General features: G+C 42.6%; 2 protein-coding genes across 3 annotated transcripts in view; both read right to left on the bottom strand.

The window, feature by feature from the left end:
- The window catches only part of LOC127673835 (sperm motility kinase Z-like), a 91,022-nt gene extending 74,076 nt beyond the window's left edge, over nt 1–16,946 (bottom strand). The window contains exon 1 of the mRNA XM_052169585.1: nt 15,447–16,946. Within this exon, the coding sequence (XP_052025545.1) occupies nt 15,447–16,916 (1,470 nt within the window). The 5' untranslated portion in view covers nt 16,917–16,946. The remainder of the gene's footprint in view (nt 1–15,446) is intronic.
- Nucleotides 1–20,264, bottom strand: part of LOC127673838 (histocompatibility antigen 60b-like) — a 344,893-nt gene that overhangs the window by 242,374 nt on the left and 82,255 nt on the right. The window lies entirely within an intron of this gene.

Here is a 20,264-nt window from a genome sequence, read left to right as displayed (position 1 = left end):
CAGAATCATATAGGTATCTTCTTCAACTTAACCATAATAAAAACAGGGTGTTACCATTTATCACCGTGAAATCTTGTGAGACGAATGGACTAAGTGTTTCTGGGTTTTCTATAAAATAAAACAAAAAACAAAAAGAGTCTCATGACCTAGTTAGCATCACCCCAAAATCCCACTTCCATCACTACCACCATACACACACACACACACACACACACACACACACACATACAGAGAAGAGAGAGAGACAGAGAGAGACAGAGACAGAGGCAGAGACACTAACAAAATATACATTTTCCTATTCCATTTTAAATAGTAAGTAGTTTCCAGGCATGGCTTTACTTTGTCAACTTGACAGAAATTGGGAAGAGAGTCTCAAATCAGGAATTGTCTGCATTGGGTTGATCTGCGGGCATATCTGTATGGGATTGTGTTAAGATAATTGATGTAGTAGATACAATCCACTATGGGCAGTACCATTCCCTATGCAGTGTGTTCAGCGCTGTGTAATAGCAGAGAACTTCAATTGATACAAGCAAGTATGCATATACACATTGTTTACTGTCATCTTTCTGTTGTGGATGTGGTGAAACTTGCATTAAAAGTTTCTACCTTGACTTCCCCATGGTGATGGATCTTAACTTTGAATTGTGTGCTGAAATAAATCCCACAACCAAGCTGCTTGTTGCCAGGGTATTTTATCACAGCCACTGAAGTGAAACTAGAGTACCTGGTATGATATATAATATTGATACTAGGAAGTTAGTGATTGCTTCAATTGAGTCAGATACTAAGTAAGGAGTTGACATGTGCTAACTCCTTTAAAGCCAAGAATCCCATGAAGTAGTTTTATTCCCCGAGTTTTAAGGAAAGCAGACAGGCTTGAACATGTTCCTTCTTTAAGAGCAAGAGGAGTGGAACTGGATGGAGTTCTCCTTACTCTAATATCAAAGTCTGTTTCTTTAACAGTTTTCTTCTTTGCTGCTTACTTTTAAGAAAATGAAGTGAATAACCTTGGAGTTTGAACCATGTAGAGGAACAAGTCAATTGAAATGCCTATAGTTGTTAATTTATGGTTTTAGATTGTTCACTGCATAGTGAATGGGAGAAAAATGCTCATTCCTGAAAATCAAGTATAGCCAGAGGCAGGTCTGTATGAATGTGACTACTTTTAAAATCAACTTGCATGGGCAGTAGTTACAGGAGAAACTTGGTGAGATTGAGTTACTTGTAACAGGTGGAGGGCGGGGTACAAATGCAGAGGAGAGAGTCTTAGGGAGGTGGTCAATAAGTATCCAGGCCAGATGTGGTCCCCAGGGTCTTTTCAGGGTCTTGTCATCTGTTATGTGTGGAATTCATAGAGTCCTTGCAATGTTTCTGCATTATACCATCAACCTAAATACAAATTTAATCTAACACCTAAAGTGATATAAGTCCTTTCCCTCCAACTCTTTCAGAAAACCAATGTATTTAATCACTTCTCTTTTGGGGAATATGCTATGCTTTTCTTAATAGAGTAATTCTTGGATATGCTCAGTGGTAGAGCACTTGATTAGCTTTTTTTCCCCTTTTTTTTAAAAAAAAAATGAATATCGTTTTCATTTATATTGCCAATGAGAAAACTTTTCCCATTTCCCTTCTCCCAAAAGACCCAAAACCCCTCCTGCCACCCCCTGCCTCCACATATATGCCCCTCTGCCCGACACACTCCCACCTATCCCCCTTGGTTTGCCTTTGTTGGGGGCATCTATTGAGCCTTTACCTGACCAAGGATCACTCCTCCTACTGATGCCCAACAAGGCCTTCCTCTGCCACATTTTTGGGTGGAACCATGTGTATCCCTTGGTTGATGGTTCAGTCTTGGTGCATCTGGGTGGCCGAAATTAATATTCTTCCCATGGGGCTGTAAACCCCTTCAGCTCCTTAGGACCAACCTCCAGATCCTCCATTGGGGACACCACGCCCAGTCCAATAGTTGGTTGCTAGCTTCTGCCTCTGTATTTGTAAGGCTCTGTCAGGGCCCCTCCTGAGACATCCATGGCATGCTCCTTTTGGTATATGCTTCTTGTTGTCGTATTGGGGTTTGGTGAATTTATAGGATGAATGCCTAGGTAGCTCAGTCTCTAGGTGGCCCTTACTTCAGCCTCTGTCTCCCTTATTGCTCCTGTGAGCATTTTGTTCCCTTTCTCAGAGGAACCAAAGCACCCTCACTTAAGTCCTCCTCCGTCTTGAGCTTCCGGTGCTGGGTGAATTTTAACGTGCTTATTTTGTAACATTCTCTTTTTGGAGGCACTCAGAGCTATGAGTTTTCCTCTTAGCACTGCTTCCATTGTGTTCCATAAATTTTGGTATGATGTGCCTTCATTTTTATTAAATTCTAAAAAGTCTTTAATTTCTTTGTTTCTTCCTTGACCAAGGTATCGCTGAGAAGAGTCTTATTCAAAGTCCATGTGTATGTGTGTTTTCCATTGCTTACGTTTGAGCTTAAGACCAGCCTTAGACCGTGGTGATCTGATAAGATACATGAAATAATTTCACGATTTCTCTATCTGTTAAGGCCTGATATGGTCAGTTTTGGAGAAGGTACCATGAGGTGATGAGAAGAAGGTATATTCTTTTGCTTTAGGGTGGAATGTTTTATAAATATCAGTTATATCCATTCGGTCCATAACTTCAGTTAGTTTCACTGTATCTCTGTTTATTTTGCGATTCCATGATTTGTCCGTTTTTGACAGTAGGGTGTTAAAGTCTCCCACTATTATTGTGTGGGGTGCAATGTGTGCTTTGAGCTTTAGTAAAGTTTCGTTTATGAATGTGAATGCCCTTGCATTCAGAGCATAGATGTTCAGAATTGAGAGTTCATCTTGGTAGACTTTTCCTTTGACAAGTTATGAAGTGTCCCCCCTTATCCCCCCTTATCTTTTTTTAACAACTTTTGGTCGAATGTCCATTTTATCTGATATAAGAATGGTCATTCCAGCTTGTTTCTTGAGAACATTTGCTTAGAAAATGTTTTTCCAACCTTTGACTCTTAAATAGTGACTGTCTTTGTCACTGAAGTGGGTTTCTTGCATGCAGCAAAACATTGGGTCCTGTTTATGTATCCAGTCTGTTAGTCTGTCTTTTTATAGGGGAATTGAGACTGTTGTTATTAAGAGATATTAAGGAAAAGTGATTGTTGCTTACTGTTATCTTCTTAGTTAAAGGTGAAATTCTGGTTGTATAGCTACCTTCTATTGGGTTTGTTGAAACATTACCTTATTGATTTTTCTATGGTGTGGTTTGCTGCCTTGTATTAGTGTTTTCCAACAATTATCCTTTGAAGAACTGGATTTGTGGAAAGATACTGTGTAAATTTGCTTATGTCCTGGAATGTCTTGTTTTCTCCATGTATGGTAATTGAAAATTTTGTTGGGGATAGTAGTCTGGGCTGACATTTATGTTCTCTTAGGGTCTGTATGACCTCTGTCCATGGCTCTTCTGGCTTTCATAGTCTCTGGTGAAAAGTCTGGTGTAATTCTGATAGGTCTGCCTTTATATGTGATTTGACCTTTTCTCTCACTGCTTTTAATATTCTTTTTTGTTTAGTGCATTTGGTGCTTTGATTATTATGTGACAGAGGGAATTTCTGCTCTGGTCCAATCTGGAGTTCTGTAAGCTTCTTGTATGTTCATGGGCATCTCTTTCTCTAGGTTAGGGAAGTTTTCTTCTATAATTTTGTTGAAGATATTTACTGGCCCTTTGAGATGTAAATCCTCGCTTTCTTCTATACCTATAATCATTAGATTTGGTCTCTCATTGTGTCCTGGATTTCCTGGATATTTTGTGTTAAAAACATTTTGCATTTTGCATTTTCTTTGACTGTTGAGTCAATGTTTTCTATGGAATCTTCAGCATCTGAGATTCTTTCTTCTATCTCTTGTATTGTGTTGCTGATGCTTGCATCTATGACTCCTGAATTCTTTCCAAGGTTTTTTATCTTCAGAGATGTCTCACTTTGTAATTTCTTTATTGATTCTATTTCCAGTTTTAGATTCTGGATTGTTTTGTTCATTTCCTTCACTTGTTTGTTTGTTTTTTTCCTGAAAATCTTAAAGGAATTTTTGTGTTTTCTCCTTAAGTGTTTCTACCTGTTGACCCATGTTCTCCTGTGTTTCTTTTAGGGATTTTTGTGATTCCTTTTTGAGATTCTGGATAGTTTTGTTCATTTCCTTCACTTGTTTGTTTGTTTTTTCCTGAAAATCTTTAAGGAATTTTTGTGTTTCCTCCTTAAGTGTTTCGACCTGTTGACCCATGTTCTCCTGTGTTTCTTTTAGGGATTTTTGTGATTCCTTTTTAAGGGCTTCTGCATGTTGACCCATGGTCTCCCATAATTCCCTGTGGGATTTTTGTATTGCCTCTTTAAGTGCTTCTACTGATTCACCCATGTTCTTGCATATTTCTTTAAGAGATTTTTGTGTTTCCTCTTTAAGGGTTTCTACCTTTTGTTCCATATTCCCTTGTATTTCGTTAAGGGATTGTTGTGTTTTTACCTGTTGACCTATGTTCTCCTGCATTTCTTTAAGGGAGTTATTTATGTCCTTCTTGAAGTCCTCCATCAGTGATATGAGATGTGATTTTAAATCTATTTCTTGCTTTTCTGATGTGATTTAGTATGGAGGATTTCCTGTTGTGGGAGAACTGGCTTCTGATGATGCCATGTTGCCTTGGTTTCTGTTGGTAATGATGTTGTGTTTGCCTTTGTCCCTCTAGTTATCTCTGCTGCTAGCTGGTCTTGCTGTCTCCATCTTCTCTGTTCTGCAGGCCTGTGCTTCTGCACTCCTGGGATTCTCTTTCTGTCCAGTGCCCTGCAAACAGCTGATTCTCCAGGAAGAATCAGGTGATGGGATCTCCCCTCTGACTGTCTTGGCTAAGGTCAAATGTGTTAAAGGCTGCTAGTTCTCTAATGATCTTCTGCTAATGGATCTTGGATGTCCTGTTGATGCTGGTTCTCGAATGCCCCACTTCGGCCTGTTCGAATGCCCTGCTGCTGCCAGTTCTCAAGTGACCTGCTCCTGCCAATACTCAAATGCCTTGCTCCTGTCAGTTCTCCAATGCCCTGCTCCTGTCAGTGCTCGAATGCCCTGCTCCTGTCGATTCTCTAGAGACTATCAGGAAGTTGGGCCCTCTCTGTGCCAGATGTGGCCCAGGTCTACCATATCTGATGGAAACGAACAGTGACTGGGGAGGAGGGAAGGGTAGAAGGGGTGTAGGGGAGTTGTGATCTGGAGGTTGCTGGGTAGTAAGTCCCAGAGCAGAGCGACTCTTTGTGTCTAGGGGGTGGGCAGTGATTCCTACCTAATGCCATGCTCCTGTTGGTTCTCGAGAGAGTATAAGCTTCTTTGGCCCTCTCCATGCCAGATGTGGTACAGGTCTGCCACATCCCTCAGAAAAGCTTGATTAGGTTTTATAAAGCCTTCTGCTCAATCCCAGCCCTGAAAGAGAGTTGTAACTTGAAGCATAACATACAAAGAGAAAAAAGAGCAAAGTAGTTGTAGTTCTCCAAATCCTCACAAAGTGAACTTGCTGCTAAGCATTGTAGAAGGCCATGCAGAGCCAAAATAATGTTTCCACAGCAAATATCCAGTTAACAGTGCTCATCTTTGAATAATTCAGTGGATTCTCTCACATCTGGCTTCTTTCATTTAACTTTACTCTTACAAAGGTATGGTGTTCTGAATAAGAATGACCCTATAGTCCCCAGGGAGTGGTACTATTAGGAGGTGTGGCCTTGTTGGAGTACATATGGCGTTTATTGGAGGAAGCATGTCACTGGGGGGAGGACTTTGAGGTTTTCAAGGCTCAAGCCAGGCCTAGTAGCTCACTGTCTCTTCTTGCTGTCTGCTGATCCAGGTGTAGAACTATCAGCTCCTTTTTCAGCAACATATCTGCCTGAATCCCACCATGCTTCCTGCCATGATGATAATCAACAGAACTTCTGAATGGTAAGCCAGCCCCAAGGACATGTTTTCCTTTGTAAGAATTGCGTTAGTCACGATGTCTCTTTACAATAACAATATCCCAAGTAAGACAAAATGTTACTCACAGGGCTCTAGAGATGTCCCTCTGGTAAAGAACCCTTGCTGCTTCTATCAGCTTTGGTTCCTGGCACCAGCACGGCAGCTCACTATTATCTCTGATTCTTGGGGTTCTGGCACCATCTTACAGCCTTCATGGGCACCAAGTATACATCTAGTACAATACATTCAGGCATGCATGCATTCAGATGCATAAAATTAAAATAAATAGCATTGCAATTTTTTGACAAACTACAAACTTCCTGTGAAGCATCATGGCGGTTACATATATGAGTTCTATATTGAGGCTGATGAGTTATATAATTAGGAGATGCTTGAGCTGTTCCCTTTCATGAACAATAACTGAATACTCAGAAAGACAGAAACCATGGAGATAGTAAAAATAACAGCTTGGTTCATATAGTATAGGTGATACCTAAGGCTAGAATTCCTCTAAAAGGCTTCTGGTTTAGGCATTTTATAGGGCCCCTGTGTCCTCTCTTCCCTTATAGTTTCAGCTCCCACACTGAGTCTCATAATGTCTTCTGGGAATAAGAAGGCTTATGTCAGGAAGCCTGTTGTCACTTTTCTAGTCCACCTGTGTCCATCTAAACTGCCTTCATGCCCCATCTCAGAGACTGACACTAAGTGTTGTCAGGAAAGGGGGTGATGATCACGTTAGCTGCTTCATGCTGTGAGGGGGCATAGTCCATGGGAGTGTCAGTCCAAGAGAGGGGGGACTCCCATGAGGAGTTCTGGAACTGGTCCTATTTTGACACACAGTATATATCTGAGGCTCCATTTAAAGGGCCATCTGTAGAAGTAGAAGGGCTGAAGGGGGTGGGGAGAGGAGAAAACTAGAGGACACTGCATAACAAACAAAATAGGTGACTGTTTCCTGAAGTGTTGCCTGTAGTAGCAACTGATCCAAGGCTGGTCTGAAGAGTGATGAACCCAGGATCTGCTTTCAGACACTTTGGTAGCTCTTGGGATGACCAGACACACACTGAGGTCTTTTTCACATGGCTTCTAAAGAGGGAGAAAGAAAATCAATTTAACCTAAGAATCAAATGACAGTTAAAACCAGGGGGATTATCTCTCTTGGTTGCAGGTAGATAATGCAGTGCTGAGTTGTGCCAAGGTCATGACATTCTATATCTGGGCAGCATTTTTCTTATCAAGAAGAAAATCACTAATGAGAAATGGTTGTCTGAACAACATCTCATGTGGTCTTAAACCTAATGTCTAGGGAGTATGGTCTTTTAAACTGTTCAAGAAATACACCAATCATTTTATTTTTTGGTTATAATTTTCTGCTGGGTGTTTGAGACAATTCAGGTGGACAAAATTAACTATATTTATGTGTTTTGAATATCAAGTCTGGTAGAAGATATGATCCTTGGGGGTTATTTGAGCTTGAGAGCATCTAAGCTTCTTTTACAACTGTGCTCATTCTATGTGAGGATAATTCTAAGTCCATGCTTAGCCATGTCTTTCCTTTGGAGGAAAGATCCATGGAGGGTCCTGTATGGACTGTCCTCTTGTAGAGTGGACAGTGGTTAGAAAATACCAGGTGGAGTCTCACGGCCTCCCTGAACAACAGAAACGGTGATTCCTCCCACACAAATAACACTTTATAAGAGATACCTGTCAATCCTACTTGACCTTGGAGACTAAGGAGGAATATATTGTTCTTTTTAATCAAAGTTGATTTGATTTGAATTGATTCAATGGTTTTCTGGTTCGATACTTCTGGATAAGAAAGTATTGCACTTGTGTTTAATTTTATGAGAGTCCACATCCGAAACTATCTAGACATAACTAGATATAAGTCAGTGTACTTCAAGAACGTAATCATGAACTGTCTATATCCAAAACATTAGTAAAAATAACTAGATAAAGCAAATATAAAAATGTACCTGAAACATGCCTTGTACTTCTTGTCATCTTAGGGTTGTCCTCATGCTTTTGGGGAAATACCTTCCTCCGACTGGTTGTGTCAGTGACATGCAGCAACACATGGCCCGGATGCATGCTGAAATTCTCTTCTTCCATTTCTCAGAGCACCTTGGCTGCTTGGATCTTGGAAGTAAAGGTCTCCTTCTTTCTGGGTCACTTGAGGCCTTTTCGGCCTGAAAGATAATGCAAAAGCTGTTATCTAGTACCTCTATCACTTCTACCACAGTGTGAGTTCCTAAACAAACACAAGGGGCTGTCATTGATCTTTGGTGACGGCTCCCCTAGGGGGGCACCTTCGTGGGTGGAAGAGGGACATTAGTCTCCCCACTTTGTTTTAGACGATGTTTTCCTGTAGATGAGACTAATATCTTAAGGAAAGGTTTCCTGGCCCTTCTTCTGGGAGGCAGAGGGAAAATGTTAGGATCTGCTATTCAAGGGAAAGGTGTCACTCCTGGATTAATTAAATGTGTTTGGATATAGTTGCCATAGTCCTGACATGCCTAGGTTTTCATGAGGTAGTAGGTAGCCATAGTTTCATTAAGCTATGTTTTAATGATTCTCATATTTCCTGCGAATGAAACCCACTACTTTCCATGGCCCCTCTTATGTCAGGTTCTGTGAAGGCAGTGTCTCTGTTTTAATGAAATGTGAAAGTCTTGAAACCATGGATGGCTTAGGAGGTCTTGTACCTTTGTCCACTGCGTTGCATTGATAGTTAATAAGAGGCTTATCATGCTCCTTATGTCTTTAGAGAGATTGCAAGGTATTTGGTATTTTCCTTGCATTACTTTAGTGCTCAATCCAGACAGGGTTCCTGCTCTAAATGGAAGCAATCCAGTAGTCATGTAGTATAAAATGATGTCCAAGCAATTGTCCTGACATGCCTGGGTTTTTAATAAGTGGTAGGTAACCAGAGTTTCATTGAACTATTTTTGTTTAATGATTCTCTGATGTCCTGCGAATGAAACCCAATGTTTTCCATGGACTCCATTATGTCAGGGTCTGGGAAGCTGGTACCTCTGTTGGAATGTAATGTGAAAGACTTGCTTCATGCTCCTTAAGTCTTTAGAGAGATTGTAAGATATTTGGTATTTCCCTTGCATTACTTTAATGCTCAATTCAGACAAGGTTCTTGTTCCAAATGGAAGAAATCGGGTCATTGTGTAGTATAAAATGACACCCTAGGCCTACATATCTACTTTTGGGGACATCATAGGCTATGCCTCCAAAGATTTCTGGAGCATTGAACTGCAAAGCTGCACACAGTCTTTCCAGTTTTTGCTCAGGCGTGAATCTGGCATCTAAGCTGAAAGCCAATAATTGTAGCCTTTCCTTGCTCATCCACTATGACACTGTCAGGCTTTAAGTCTCTGTGAACCACACCTTCACCATGACAGTAGCCTATGGCACTGAGGAACTGAACAGATATGCTCCTAGCTTCATCTTCCTTCAGACATCCAGCGTCCCAGACTCGTTTAAGTAGCTCTTCTCCCCTGGCTACTTCCATTATTAAATAAATTGTGTGTTCTGTCTCTGTAACTTGTACAAGGGAAACAATATTTGGGTGTCTTAGCATTTTCATGATTTAGACTTCCAGCATTGTTAGCTCCAACCACTTCTCCCTCTTCAGGAGAGCCTTGAAAGCAACTGGGGTACCTTTTAGGTGGTGGGAGCATAGCCTCATGTCGGAAGTGTCACTCTCTCCCAAGGTCTCCAACATTGTGTACTGCATCATGAACACATCCTCATTGAACATGCTGACCACAGTGTCAGGCTCTGATAACTCTGACTCATTGTCTGAATACATGGTTGGTAGCAATGCAACTGCCCAAGGCATTGATGCCTGGGTAAAAAGGAAAGGAGATATAAAGAAACTTACTGAGACATGAGGGATGAGAGTAACAAATCACTGGGATCCAAAGTAAAAAGAAAGGACAAAGTGAAAACCACTGAGACAAGAAGCTTTAACCTATGTGCAGAGCCTTCTTGGGGTGCTGTGCTGCCTGGAAGGAACTTGACATTGACCAGGGACATGGGCTTCAGGCAGGAATCTGACATTTTGGCATTAGAGGGACGTAGGTTATGACAGGAATGTTTAACTTAGAGTGGAACAAGAGAAGCAAGCTTCAGGCAAGATTCTGGGCTTGGACAAGGAAGCAACCTCAGGTGTTTTGGTCATTCTGACAAAGGGAAACAAGTGTCACAGAACTTTGCTTATTGCCTTGACAATTTTGTGTTTACTGTCTTGCTTGTTCTTCATTGTACTACTATTGATCTTAATTCCTGCATGTAATTAAATTGGTACAAAAATGGATTGAGAATTATTAAACCTGCCTTCAGTCTCAGAATTGACTGAGGTCATACTGCAGTTTTGTCTAATTGTCTCTTTCTTTTCAATCCTCACTCCTGCACTGGAGAACCTGTTGACTGAGTGAGCGGGCTTGGTCAGGTGACACCTTGTGAGAACCCTGTCAGAAACAGCAGGCCAGCTCCCCACAACCCAGAATGGGGGCTCAAAGCTGGACTGAAACTTTGCATTCTGCCCAGGACTGCCTGGGGGAGGATAAGGCCTATACAGAAGCAGCCTGCCTAGGTTGAGGCCAGAGAGGGAAGTGACTCAACAAAAAGACAAAGCCAGGAAACACCACAACTGCTTCAAGGTGGGCAGGACAGGGCCAAATTGCAGAGACAACCTCCCTTCTCGAGGTGACCAATAATTTTAAATGTTGCTTAGGGTAACCAGTCACAGTTGTCCAACTTAGGGGACCCCTGAACTCCCTGCCAAAATGTTCATAAAAAGGGTAGTCTTAGTGAGCTCAGGATCTCCTGCCTGTGTGCTGAGGGAGCCCCGTGTACAGTGGAACAATAAACCTCTTGCAGATTGTAGTGATTCTGGTTTCTGTGGCCTTATTGAGTGTGGCGGTGTCTTCCGACAGACTCTTACATATGATTCATTGCCCGGGAAGTTTCCCTCCTCAAGCCCCAGACGCAGTGTATGGGGAGGTTTACTCAAGCAAGGTAATGTGGGATACATGTCTGTCATTTTTGTCTGTGTGTTTGTGTTGTGTGCCTCTTTCTTTTTTTCTCCTAAAGGCCACATTTGGTCTGTAGTTTTGGTTTTGATATGTAGTTGCCAGAATGGCCGTCAGACTTGCCAGAATGCTGTGGCAATATTGGGGGACTGGGAGGACCCTCGGGTCTCCCGCTGGGACAAAGAATCCAATAGGGTTCTTCTCCATGTGGGCAAAGGGGGATTCTGCCTTTGGCCATCTGAGTCTGTTTTTGTAGTTGCCAGAATGGCAGGCAGAGGTGCTGGAATGCTGTGGGGACTTTGGGGGACTGGGAGGATGTTCTGGTTTCCCACTGGGAGAAAGAATGTGATAGGGTTCATCTCCATGTGGGCAAAGGGGGATTCTGCCCTCAGCCATCTGAGTCTGTTTTTCTTTTGTGGTGGTTGCTGGGCGGTTGTTTTTTACTGTCTTAGTGTCCTCTGTTTTGTTTTTGGACTTGGACTTATGACTGTTTGAATCCATGGGACTGGCTGCTTCTACTCTGACTCTGACAAATTTTTAGGACTGGGTCTGCAAGTCACTCAGACCAAGTCCCACATATCATTGTCTGGGAGGACTTAGCCACCTTTCTGCCCTCCTGGGCCCATTGCTTCTTATCCTCCACAGGACCTCTGCTGTTGGGGACTTATGCTCTCCAGGAGACCCCCAAGTTACAATCTTATCAGATCCTGATGCCGATCTCCTCCTTTTAGACCCTTCTCCCTACCCTCTTTCTTTGAATTCACAGAGGACACCACCCGCCCCTTCAGCCCCATCTTCTAAGGCTGGTTCTGGACCAGCTATGGGGACTGGAGTTGACAAGTTGTCCCCACCTCTGGCCCCTGCAGTGACATTTCCCCTCAGAGCATACATATGCCTCACAGCAAGAATGGCAACCGAGCTCTTATGGATTCCCTCTCTGCCACCCTGAGTGGAGCTACAACTCCCCTGAAGGTAACGGGATCCTTGTAAGTACAAGCAGTTACATATTTATACAAATGTGCTTTCTGCTCTGTGCATTGTCCGGCTTTGGTGCACCAATTTGCCAATTTGTGTCTGTCTCTCTTTCGTTCTTTGAATGTTTTATGTTTTAAAAAAAATGGTAAAACTTCATCTGCTGGTGACCCGTTCAGTCTCAGTTTACACGGCAGGGGTTGATTTAAAGTGCCTCACATTAAACTTGGAGTAAAAAGCTGCTTTTAAAAGAGCCAGCAGCATCTCAAATTCTAGGGCAAATGGGTTGATGGTTATTTTTCCTAGAGAAATCTCTACAATTGTGATTATGGGTTCAAAGTACTTTTTTCTCTTGAAAGTACAGCTAGAAAAAACTTGGTTTAATTTTATAGGATTCCTGTCGTCACTTTATTTTTATGTCTAATTGGTCTTAAAGGTATAAGTTTTTGCATGTCTTGACTATAAAGTATTGGCTTATAAGTTATTGGGCATGATTTAAAAGGTATAATGTTGGTAACAAAAAGTTAGTTTAAAACTGGTGACTCAGGGTTGGAGCCAGCAGGAGTGACCAAGACTGACAGGAATGCCAGCAGACGCTCTCTGCCACACCTCTCTCACTGAAGGGACAATCATGGAAGTCTGGAGACCAAAAAGCACTGTAAAGGCCCTGCCACTGTCCATTCAGTCCTTTTTATATTCCCTCAGAACATCATGTGTCCTCCAGGGGCCTTGCCTCAGCACATTAAGTCTGTCTTAGCAACACTCCCTGTAAGTCTGTATCAGTTGACATCACTCTGCCAATTGACCCCAGTCTGAGGAAGTGGCAAGAAGCCACCTGAACACCACCAGAAGGATTTTGGTGCATTTCTCTCTATGGAGTCATGACAAATGGAGCTCAGCTAGGCAATGTAAGGGGAACCAATACATGGATGTGTTTAGAGAAGAATCCTCTCTCATGCATCTTTTCATATGCTTGATTTAGCAAAGCTTCCTTTCGTCTGTGTCTGCTTCAGACAACACTCCTTCCATATCTGTTCCAGCAAAACACCGTCTGCCACAACTGACTTTCCAAAGAAACCATGACTTCCTACTTCATTTATAGCTCTAAGTATATGGGGGCTTTCTAGGCCCAGTTCATTTGACATGATTCACTAAATACCATGTGGCTGGCTGCAGAGGAAAATGTTGGGTGTGGTCTGCTTCTGGGATGGTACCATGTTCTGGATATGGCCTCTGAACTATCAGTCTTCTGCAATAACCAATTTGATTGCGGTTTGAAACAAGGAACAAATATTTCATCAGGTCCTTAAAACATTCATTTTAGCATACTTTTATGATTTTGTCTTACAACACGTTATTAACACACCAGTATATTTATTGGAGAATGTTAAAACTTTTCGTGGAGATGTGAAAGGGTGATTCTACATTAATGTTCCCTTTGCAAGGAATGGCAGTGAACACATATCGTAAACAGCTGATTACAGTAGCCTTCTCTACTATCTGTAAAGTTATTTGCTCTTTGCCAGTTAATTTTTATCTACATGGAAAACAGAGTTTTAAGTCCTCCTGTGTCAAGCTTAAGATGAGGTTACTATAAGATAAAACCAATTAATATATCCTAACAACCTTTGAAAATCATTGAGAATAAGCAAATTATCTTTATTTGATATAACTATCACTATTCGCAGCCTGAGCTGGAGCATCAGGTCTGGGGTGGTCCACTTCCAGAAGGTCTTGACAGCAGCAGCAGCCTCCCTCCTTTCTTTGGCAGGCAGGCTTATGGGTCTGGCTCCGAAGTCTCCATTCTCCTCGGATGTCAGGTACCTTGGGTCATCAGCCAGAGAAGCAAGAGCCATTGAGAGGAAGACTGAGAAAATGTAGACCTATCTACTGATGGGAGGGGCTTCTTGCATGTGCTGGTGTGAGGAGAGGCCAATCAGGACAAAGCTGTAAAACCCAAGGAGAACGTGAGAGGTGTGGCAAAAGTATGTGGGGTGTAACAGCATCAAATCAGGAGGCACACAACATGAAGCTAAGTCGTGTGGGAACAACCTTTCAGGCAGCCACATTGGCATCCAATTCACCTTTCACCTGAATGAGCTTCACTGAGGGAAATTCTGGCTCCCCATTCCCACTATATGTGTTTTTATATCACAGGAAAAACAGTAGTCAAAACTGTGGTAGATGGAAATGGACCTCCTAGTTAGATTCAGAGGATAATCTTATTCTTGGGTTACTTTGCTCTTATTTTCTCCCTGTTCTAGGAATTAAAGGACCAGCCCAACCTTAAAATCTCAAAAAGAGTCTTGTAAACAAATATGCTTTGTTCTGAAGTTTAGGGGGAACTACACTTCAGAGGTGTGCTGGTTAGATTTTTGTTAGAATGACATGAGCTACTATCACCTTGAACAGGAAAACTGCTGAAAAAATTTCCTTTGTCAGATTACCTGTGGGCAAGTTTGTGGGCCATTTTATTAATGATTGAAGTCGAATGCCCAGGAACTTTACATAGGATCACCACTGTAGTTTGCATTGTATTTGATTTGGTAATCTCTGGGTACTGATCAGTGGGGGACATGGGGCAAAGAACCAGCTTTGATTAACAAGAGAGCAGGACATTAAAGGGAAACTTCGATGAGCCAGGACAATTGCTGCAACTCATCTTTGGCTGAGACACTTGACATGATTAAGAAGACAGAGGCATCACAGAGCTAAAATCTTCTCAAAAGCAATTCCTTGGTATATCTCAAGAGAAGTCTGTTTGAATGGTGACAAAGTCTGCTTCTCATGCTGGAAGTCAAACAAGATCTTGTGTAAGAATTTCCCGGGTGGTATTGGTTTGGGCAGCCTGAAAGCTGAGGGGTCAAAGGGGAGGTAGAAAACAGCCCCAGTTTGGTGCTGTGAGAGGCCAGAAGAGTCCATTGTTGAAGGTGTAGCCTCATTACAGTGCAGCCCTGAACACATTGGAGATGACTCAGTGATAACCATATCAATGATAGGTGTGGACCGATTACATCTGACAGGAGAAGACAGGATGTGTGGGCTGTGGACAAAAGAAACCCAGAGGGGGTGTGGCCCAAAACCATTTGCATCTCAGAAGATCCAGAGTCCTGTGCTTGGGACACTGAGCTGAGCCACAGGAACTGAGTTACACTAGTGGATTTTGGTTTTGATTTGATTTGATGGTTTTCTGGTTCTACACTTCTGGAATAAGAAAGTATTGTACTTGTGTTTAATTGTAGGAGGGTCCACATCCCACACTATCTAGATAGAACTAGATTTAAGTCACTGTACTTCAAGAACCTAATAGTGAACTGTCTATATGCAAATATTAGTAAAAAAATAGATTTAGCAAATATAAAAATGTACCTGAAAGATGCCTTGTACCTCTTGTCATCTTCGGGGTGTCCTCTCTCTTTTGGGGGCACACCTTCCTCCGGCTTGTCGTGTCAGGTGACATGCAGCAGCAGCATAGAGTCCTGATGCAATTCGAAATTCGTTTCTTCCATTTGGCCCATCCCTGAGGCTGCGGGGGTCTTGGAGTGAACGGTCTCCTTCTTTCTGGCTCACTTGGGGCCTTTTCGAACTGGGAGCTAGAGGAGAAGGTGTTATCGAGGGTTTCGATTACTTCCACGACAGTGTAAGTAGCGATGCAGATGCAAGGGGCAGTCATTCTTCTTTGCTGACGACTGCCCATAGGGGGTGTCTTCTTGGGCGCAACAGGGGCATTTGTCTCCCCAGGACGTTGTCCAGTAGATGACACTAGTATTTTCAGGGAAGGTTCACTGGCCCTTCTCCTGGGAGGCAGAGGGTAAGTGTTAGGGTCTGTTGGTGAAGGGAAAGGTGTCACTCCTGGGTTAGTGACATCTCTTTGCACATAAGTGCCATCATCCTGATTTGCTAGGGTTTTCAATAGGTGGTATGTTGCCCTAGTTTCGTCAAACTCCTTGTGTTTTAAAGCTTCTCTTATGTCTTGGGAATGAAAGCCAATGCTTTCCATGGCCCCCATTATATCAGGGTCTGGGAATCTGGTGTCACTGTTGTAATGGAATGTCAAAGTCTTTCCCCCTTGCTGGAGCCATGGATGGCTTACGAGTTCTTGCGCATTTGGCCTCTGCCTTGGGTTGACAGTTAGCAGGAGGCTAATCATGCTCCTAATATCGTCGGAGAGATGATCCGGTGTACGATATTTTCCATTCATCACCTTGTTGCTCAGTTCCGACAGGGTTCCTCCTCCAAATGGCAGGAATCCGGTGGTCATATAATATAAAATGACCCCCAAGGCCCACATATCTACTTTTGTGCCATCGTAGGGTAGGCCTCGGAAGATCTCTGGAGCAATGAACTGGAAGGCTCCACACAGCCTTTCCAGTTTTTGTCCAGGTAGGAATGTGTCTCCGAGGCTGAAATCAATAAGTGTAGCCTTTCCATCCTCACCCACTATGATATTGTCAGGCTTTATGTCCCTGTGCACCACACCTTTACCATGACAGTAGCCTATGGCACTGAGCAGCTGAACAAATATGCTCCTAGCTTCATCTTCTTTCAGGCATCCAGCGTCCCGGACTCGTTTAAGTAGCTCTTCTCCTCTGGCAACTTCCATAATTAAGTAAGTTGTGTGTTCTGTCTCAATTATTTGCACAAGCGAGACGATGTTTGGGTGACTGAGCATTTTCATAATGTCCGCTTCGGGCACTGTTGGGTCCGACCACCTCTCCCTCAAAAGAGCCTTGACAGCAACTGGGGCACCTGTAAGGCGGTGGGAGCACAGCCTCACATCGGAAGTGCCACCCTGGCCCAAGGTCTTCAACACCGTGTACTGCCTGGTGAACACCTCCTCCTCGAACATGGTGACCACAGTGTTGGACTCTGATGACTCCGAGTCACTATCGGAGTACATAGTTGGTAGCAGTGCTACTGCCAAAGGCAGTGAGGCCTGGGGAGAAAGGAAAGGAGATATAAAGAAACTTACAGAGACATGAGGGATGAGAGTAACAAAATCAGTGGGATCCAAAGTAAAAACAAAAGACAAAGTGAAAACCACTGAAACAAGAAGCTTTAACCTAGACCCACGATGACACAGGCAGAGGAACCCAGTCTTGATCCCTAAACCACGACTAGCTCACAATCTAGTAAAATAGACAGACCACAGCTCAGTAATGTACTGGATGCTATCTGATAAAACTGAGAAGAGAACTAGAGTATCAGAATGAACATGAATAGAAGAAAGAAATGATTGAGAAAATATTTACAAAATAACATAAAAATTGAAGACCAACACCCCAAACCAGGCCAACTAATTAAAATACCAAGGAAATCAAAGCAAAGCCAGGACCCCTCAAGTAATCAAAACAGAAAGAGAAGCATGTAAAACTCATTAAATTGAAGCAAAAAAGCAAAAGTCAAAAGCAAGCCAGAGAAATGAAAAGAATTGGAAACCATAACTAACCACATCCAATTATGCCTTATCTCTAGCGGTCAATAACACCACCAGTACTCAATAATGGTTTTTAAAGGAAAAGTTTAAATAAACCAAAAATGAAAAAATATATTTTTAAAATTTGAAATTTATAGCAAATATCCTGTTATACAAAAGAAAAAAAAAGGCCCCCAAACATATTAACCATTCAAGACAAATAAAAGCAGAAGGAAAATAAGAATAGAAACAGAAAAACAAAGAAGGAAATCTTACAGTAGTAACCCAAGTGTCCATGACTTAGAAAGATGTCTCATTCAGTGTAGAACCTGCTGTTCAAGCCTAAGGTTTGGACTTAAATGCAAAGTACCACTGCCCACCACAAAAGTTAAACAAATGACCCACCAAACAAAACAGGCCTAATTAATGTCCCTCCCTAGTTTGAATCTCCAAACACAGGCAGATCCAGAGGCTCCTTGGTCAAAACATAGCCTATGTGGCAATAAGAGGCCAGTGAATGACTCTGTTTTAGAAATTAAGTTTTCAACATACCTTTAGCACCGCACTGAACATTTAGCTAACCCTAACACTAACACTAACACTAACACTAACACTAAACCTAACCCTAAACCTAACCTTAAACCTAACCCTAACCCAACCCTTACCCAACTCTAACCCAACCCTAACCCTAACCCTAACCCTAACCCTAACCCTAACACTAACACTAACACTAACACTAACACTAACACTAACACTAACCTTAGCCTAACCCTAACCCTGGGCTTTCCCTGTAACTGTATGTAAGCTTGTAGATGAATTCACACAGACACACACAAGCAGGTAGACACACAGAACACACAACTAATCTATACACAGACTCACCCTCACACCCACACAGTCTCTCTCTGTCTCTCTGTCTCTATCTCTGTCTCTGACTCTCTCTCTCTCTCTCTCTCTCTCTCTCTCTCTCTCTCTCTCTCTCACACACACACAGACACACACACACAGACACACACACACACACACAACTCACAAATCAAACAATCAGAATCTCAAAACCTCACACAATCTCACTAATGTATATCTCACAAGTAAATCACCACTCCACTTCTCTATACCCTCAGAGATCCAGGGCAGGCCTCTCCCTTATTTATATCTGCTGGGTGGACTCTCACAATGGATCCTCATGAGGTCACAGTAGGGCATGCACAGATCATACCTGTTCAAACTCACAGGGACTGAAATGGCTTCAAAGCTTCTGAGTCAGGATGGCTCTGCAGAGCAACATTTAGTGTTTTAGAAATTAAAGTGGGACACAGTGTGCCCTGAGAATCATTCACATAGACAGCTATATACCAGAACTGCTAAATACCCCACTGCCCCTACTATTAAATGGCACATGCAGATTCCTAGCAGTGTAGAGGAGCCAGGCATTGATTGGTGTCCTAGTGTCATTCTTTGTTCAACAAAATACCCAGACAAGGTTGGAGAAGGATATCCAGGGTGTCCCATCCTGAGAGGATGGAAAGGGGGAAGGGGAAGTATTGTGTGTGTGTGGGAGGGGTGACCAGGAATGGGGGCAGTGAGTGGAGTGTAAAGTGAATAAGAAATCAGATGAAAGAAAGGAGAGAGAGAGAGAGAGAGGGAGAGAGGGAGAGAGAGAGAGAGAGAAGGAAGGAAGGAAGGAAGGAAGGAAGGAAGGAAGGAATATAGAGAGGAAGGAAGGATGGATAAAAGGAAAAAGGAAGAAAACCATCAAGTGTTCCCCCATGGTTCCTGCCTCTCTCTCTAAATTCCTGCTCTGACATCCTTCAGTGGTGGACTGTTATGGGGATGTTTAAGCCAAATAATACTCCCCAAATACCCTGACAAAAAGCAACTTTGGAGATAGTAAGTTAATTTGAGGCTACAATTATCTCTGAGCCTCCAAATTAGGATCATAGGTGAGCCTTCCAATTCTAGACTGTAGTTCATTCCAGATATAGTCAAGTTGACAACCAGGAATAGCCACTACAATCCACGCCTTGTCAATTTGACACAAATAATATCTCATGTCCACATGAAACAATAACAAGATTGTGAATATGCCTAACATGATATAACTATTCCCCGTACAATCGCAAACACATTTGCAAATTTACAATGGGGAAATGTCCCTTGGAAACATTCTTTTAGTGTTTCAATACCAATTGATGTTAAAGGGATTGGAAGAAAGACAAATGTATCTTCAACACAACAAGATAGAAGCATTCATATTACTTATAATCCTTGTTTCTGCAACTGGTTACGTGGCCTTAGCTGGTATTTATAACTACCTTCCTCTGCTACCCATTCTGAATTTCCTTCACCTTTGGCAAGCACCTCAGCAGGTCTTGGCTCTTTTCCTGGAGGATTGACCCATACCTTCATTCCTGATGGGTCTGTGTCCTTTGTCATCCTGCTTGGATTAGGCTGTTGTAGTTTCCCACTGACTTTATTCACAAGACATGATAGTACTAAGAGATGCCCTAGGGAATCTCCTGCACTCCAGACATAATCCTGCTTACCTCCATTGTGGAGAGGCAATCCAATTTCCCCATGGTAATCTGGATCTATCATCCCTCCTAACACTGTTATTCCTTTCTTAGCCTGTTGGTTTAAGGGCATTAGAAGCCCAAAATGGCCAGGGGGAAGTCTGAGCTTCCAGTTCAATGGAATGTTTCTTGTGGCTCCTGGTAGGAGCACTCCCCCCTCTGGAACCGAAACTTGTAGGCCAGCAGAACTTAAATTTGTGGGGACAGGAAGCAAAAATTGTCCTAGAGGGTCACTAGGAGTGATAGTGAGTGGAACTAT

Source organism: Apodemus sylvaticus, chromosome 23, assembly GCF_947179515.1.
Source record: "Apodemus sylvaticus chromosome 23, mApoSyl1.1, whole genome shotgun sequence".
NCBI classification, from domain to species: Eukaryota; Metazoa; Chordata; class Mammalia; order Rodentia; family Muridae; genus Apodemus; species Apodemus sylvaticus.
This window is presented reverse-complemented; position numbering and strand designations above follow the sequence as displayed.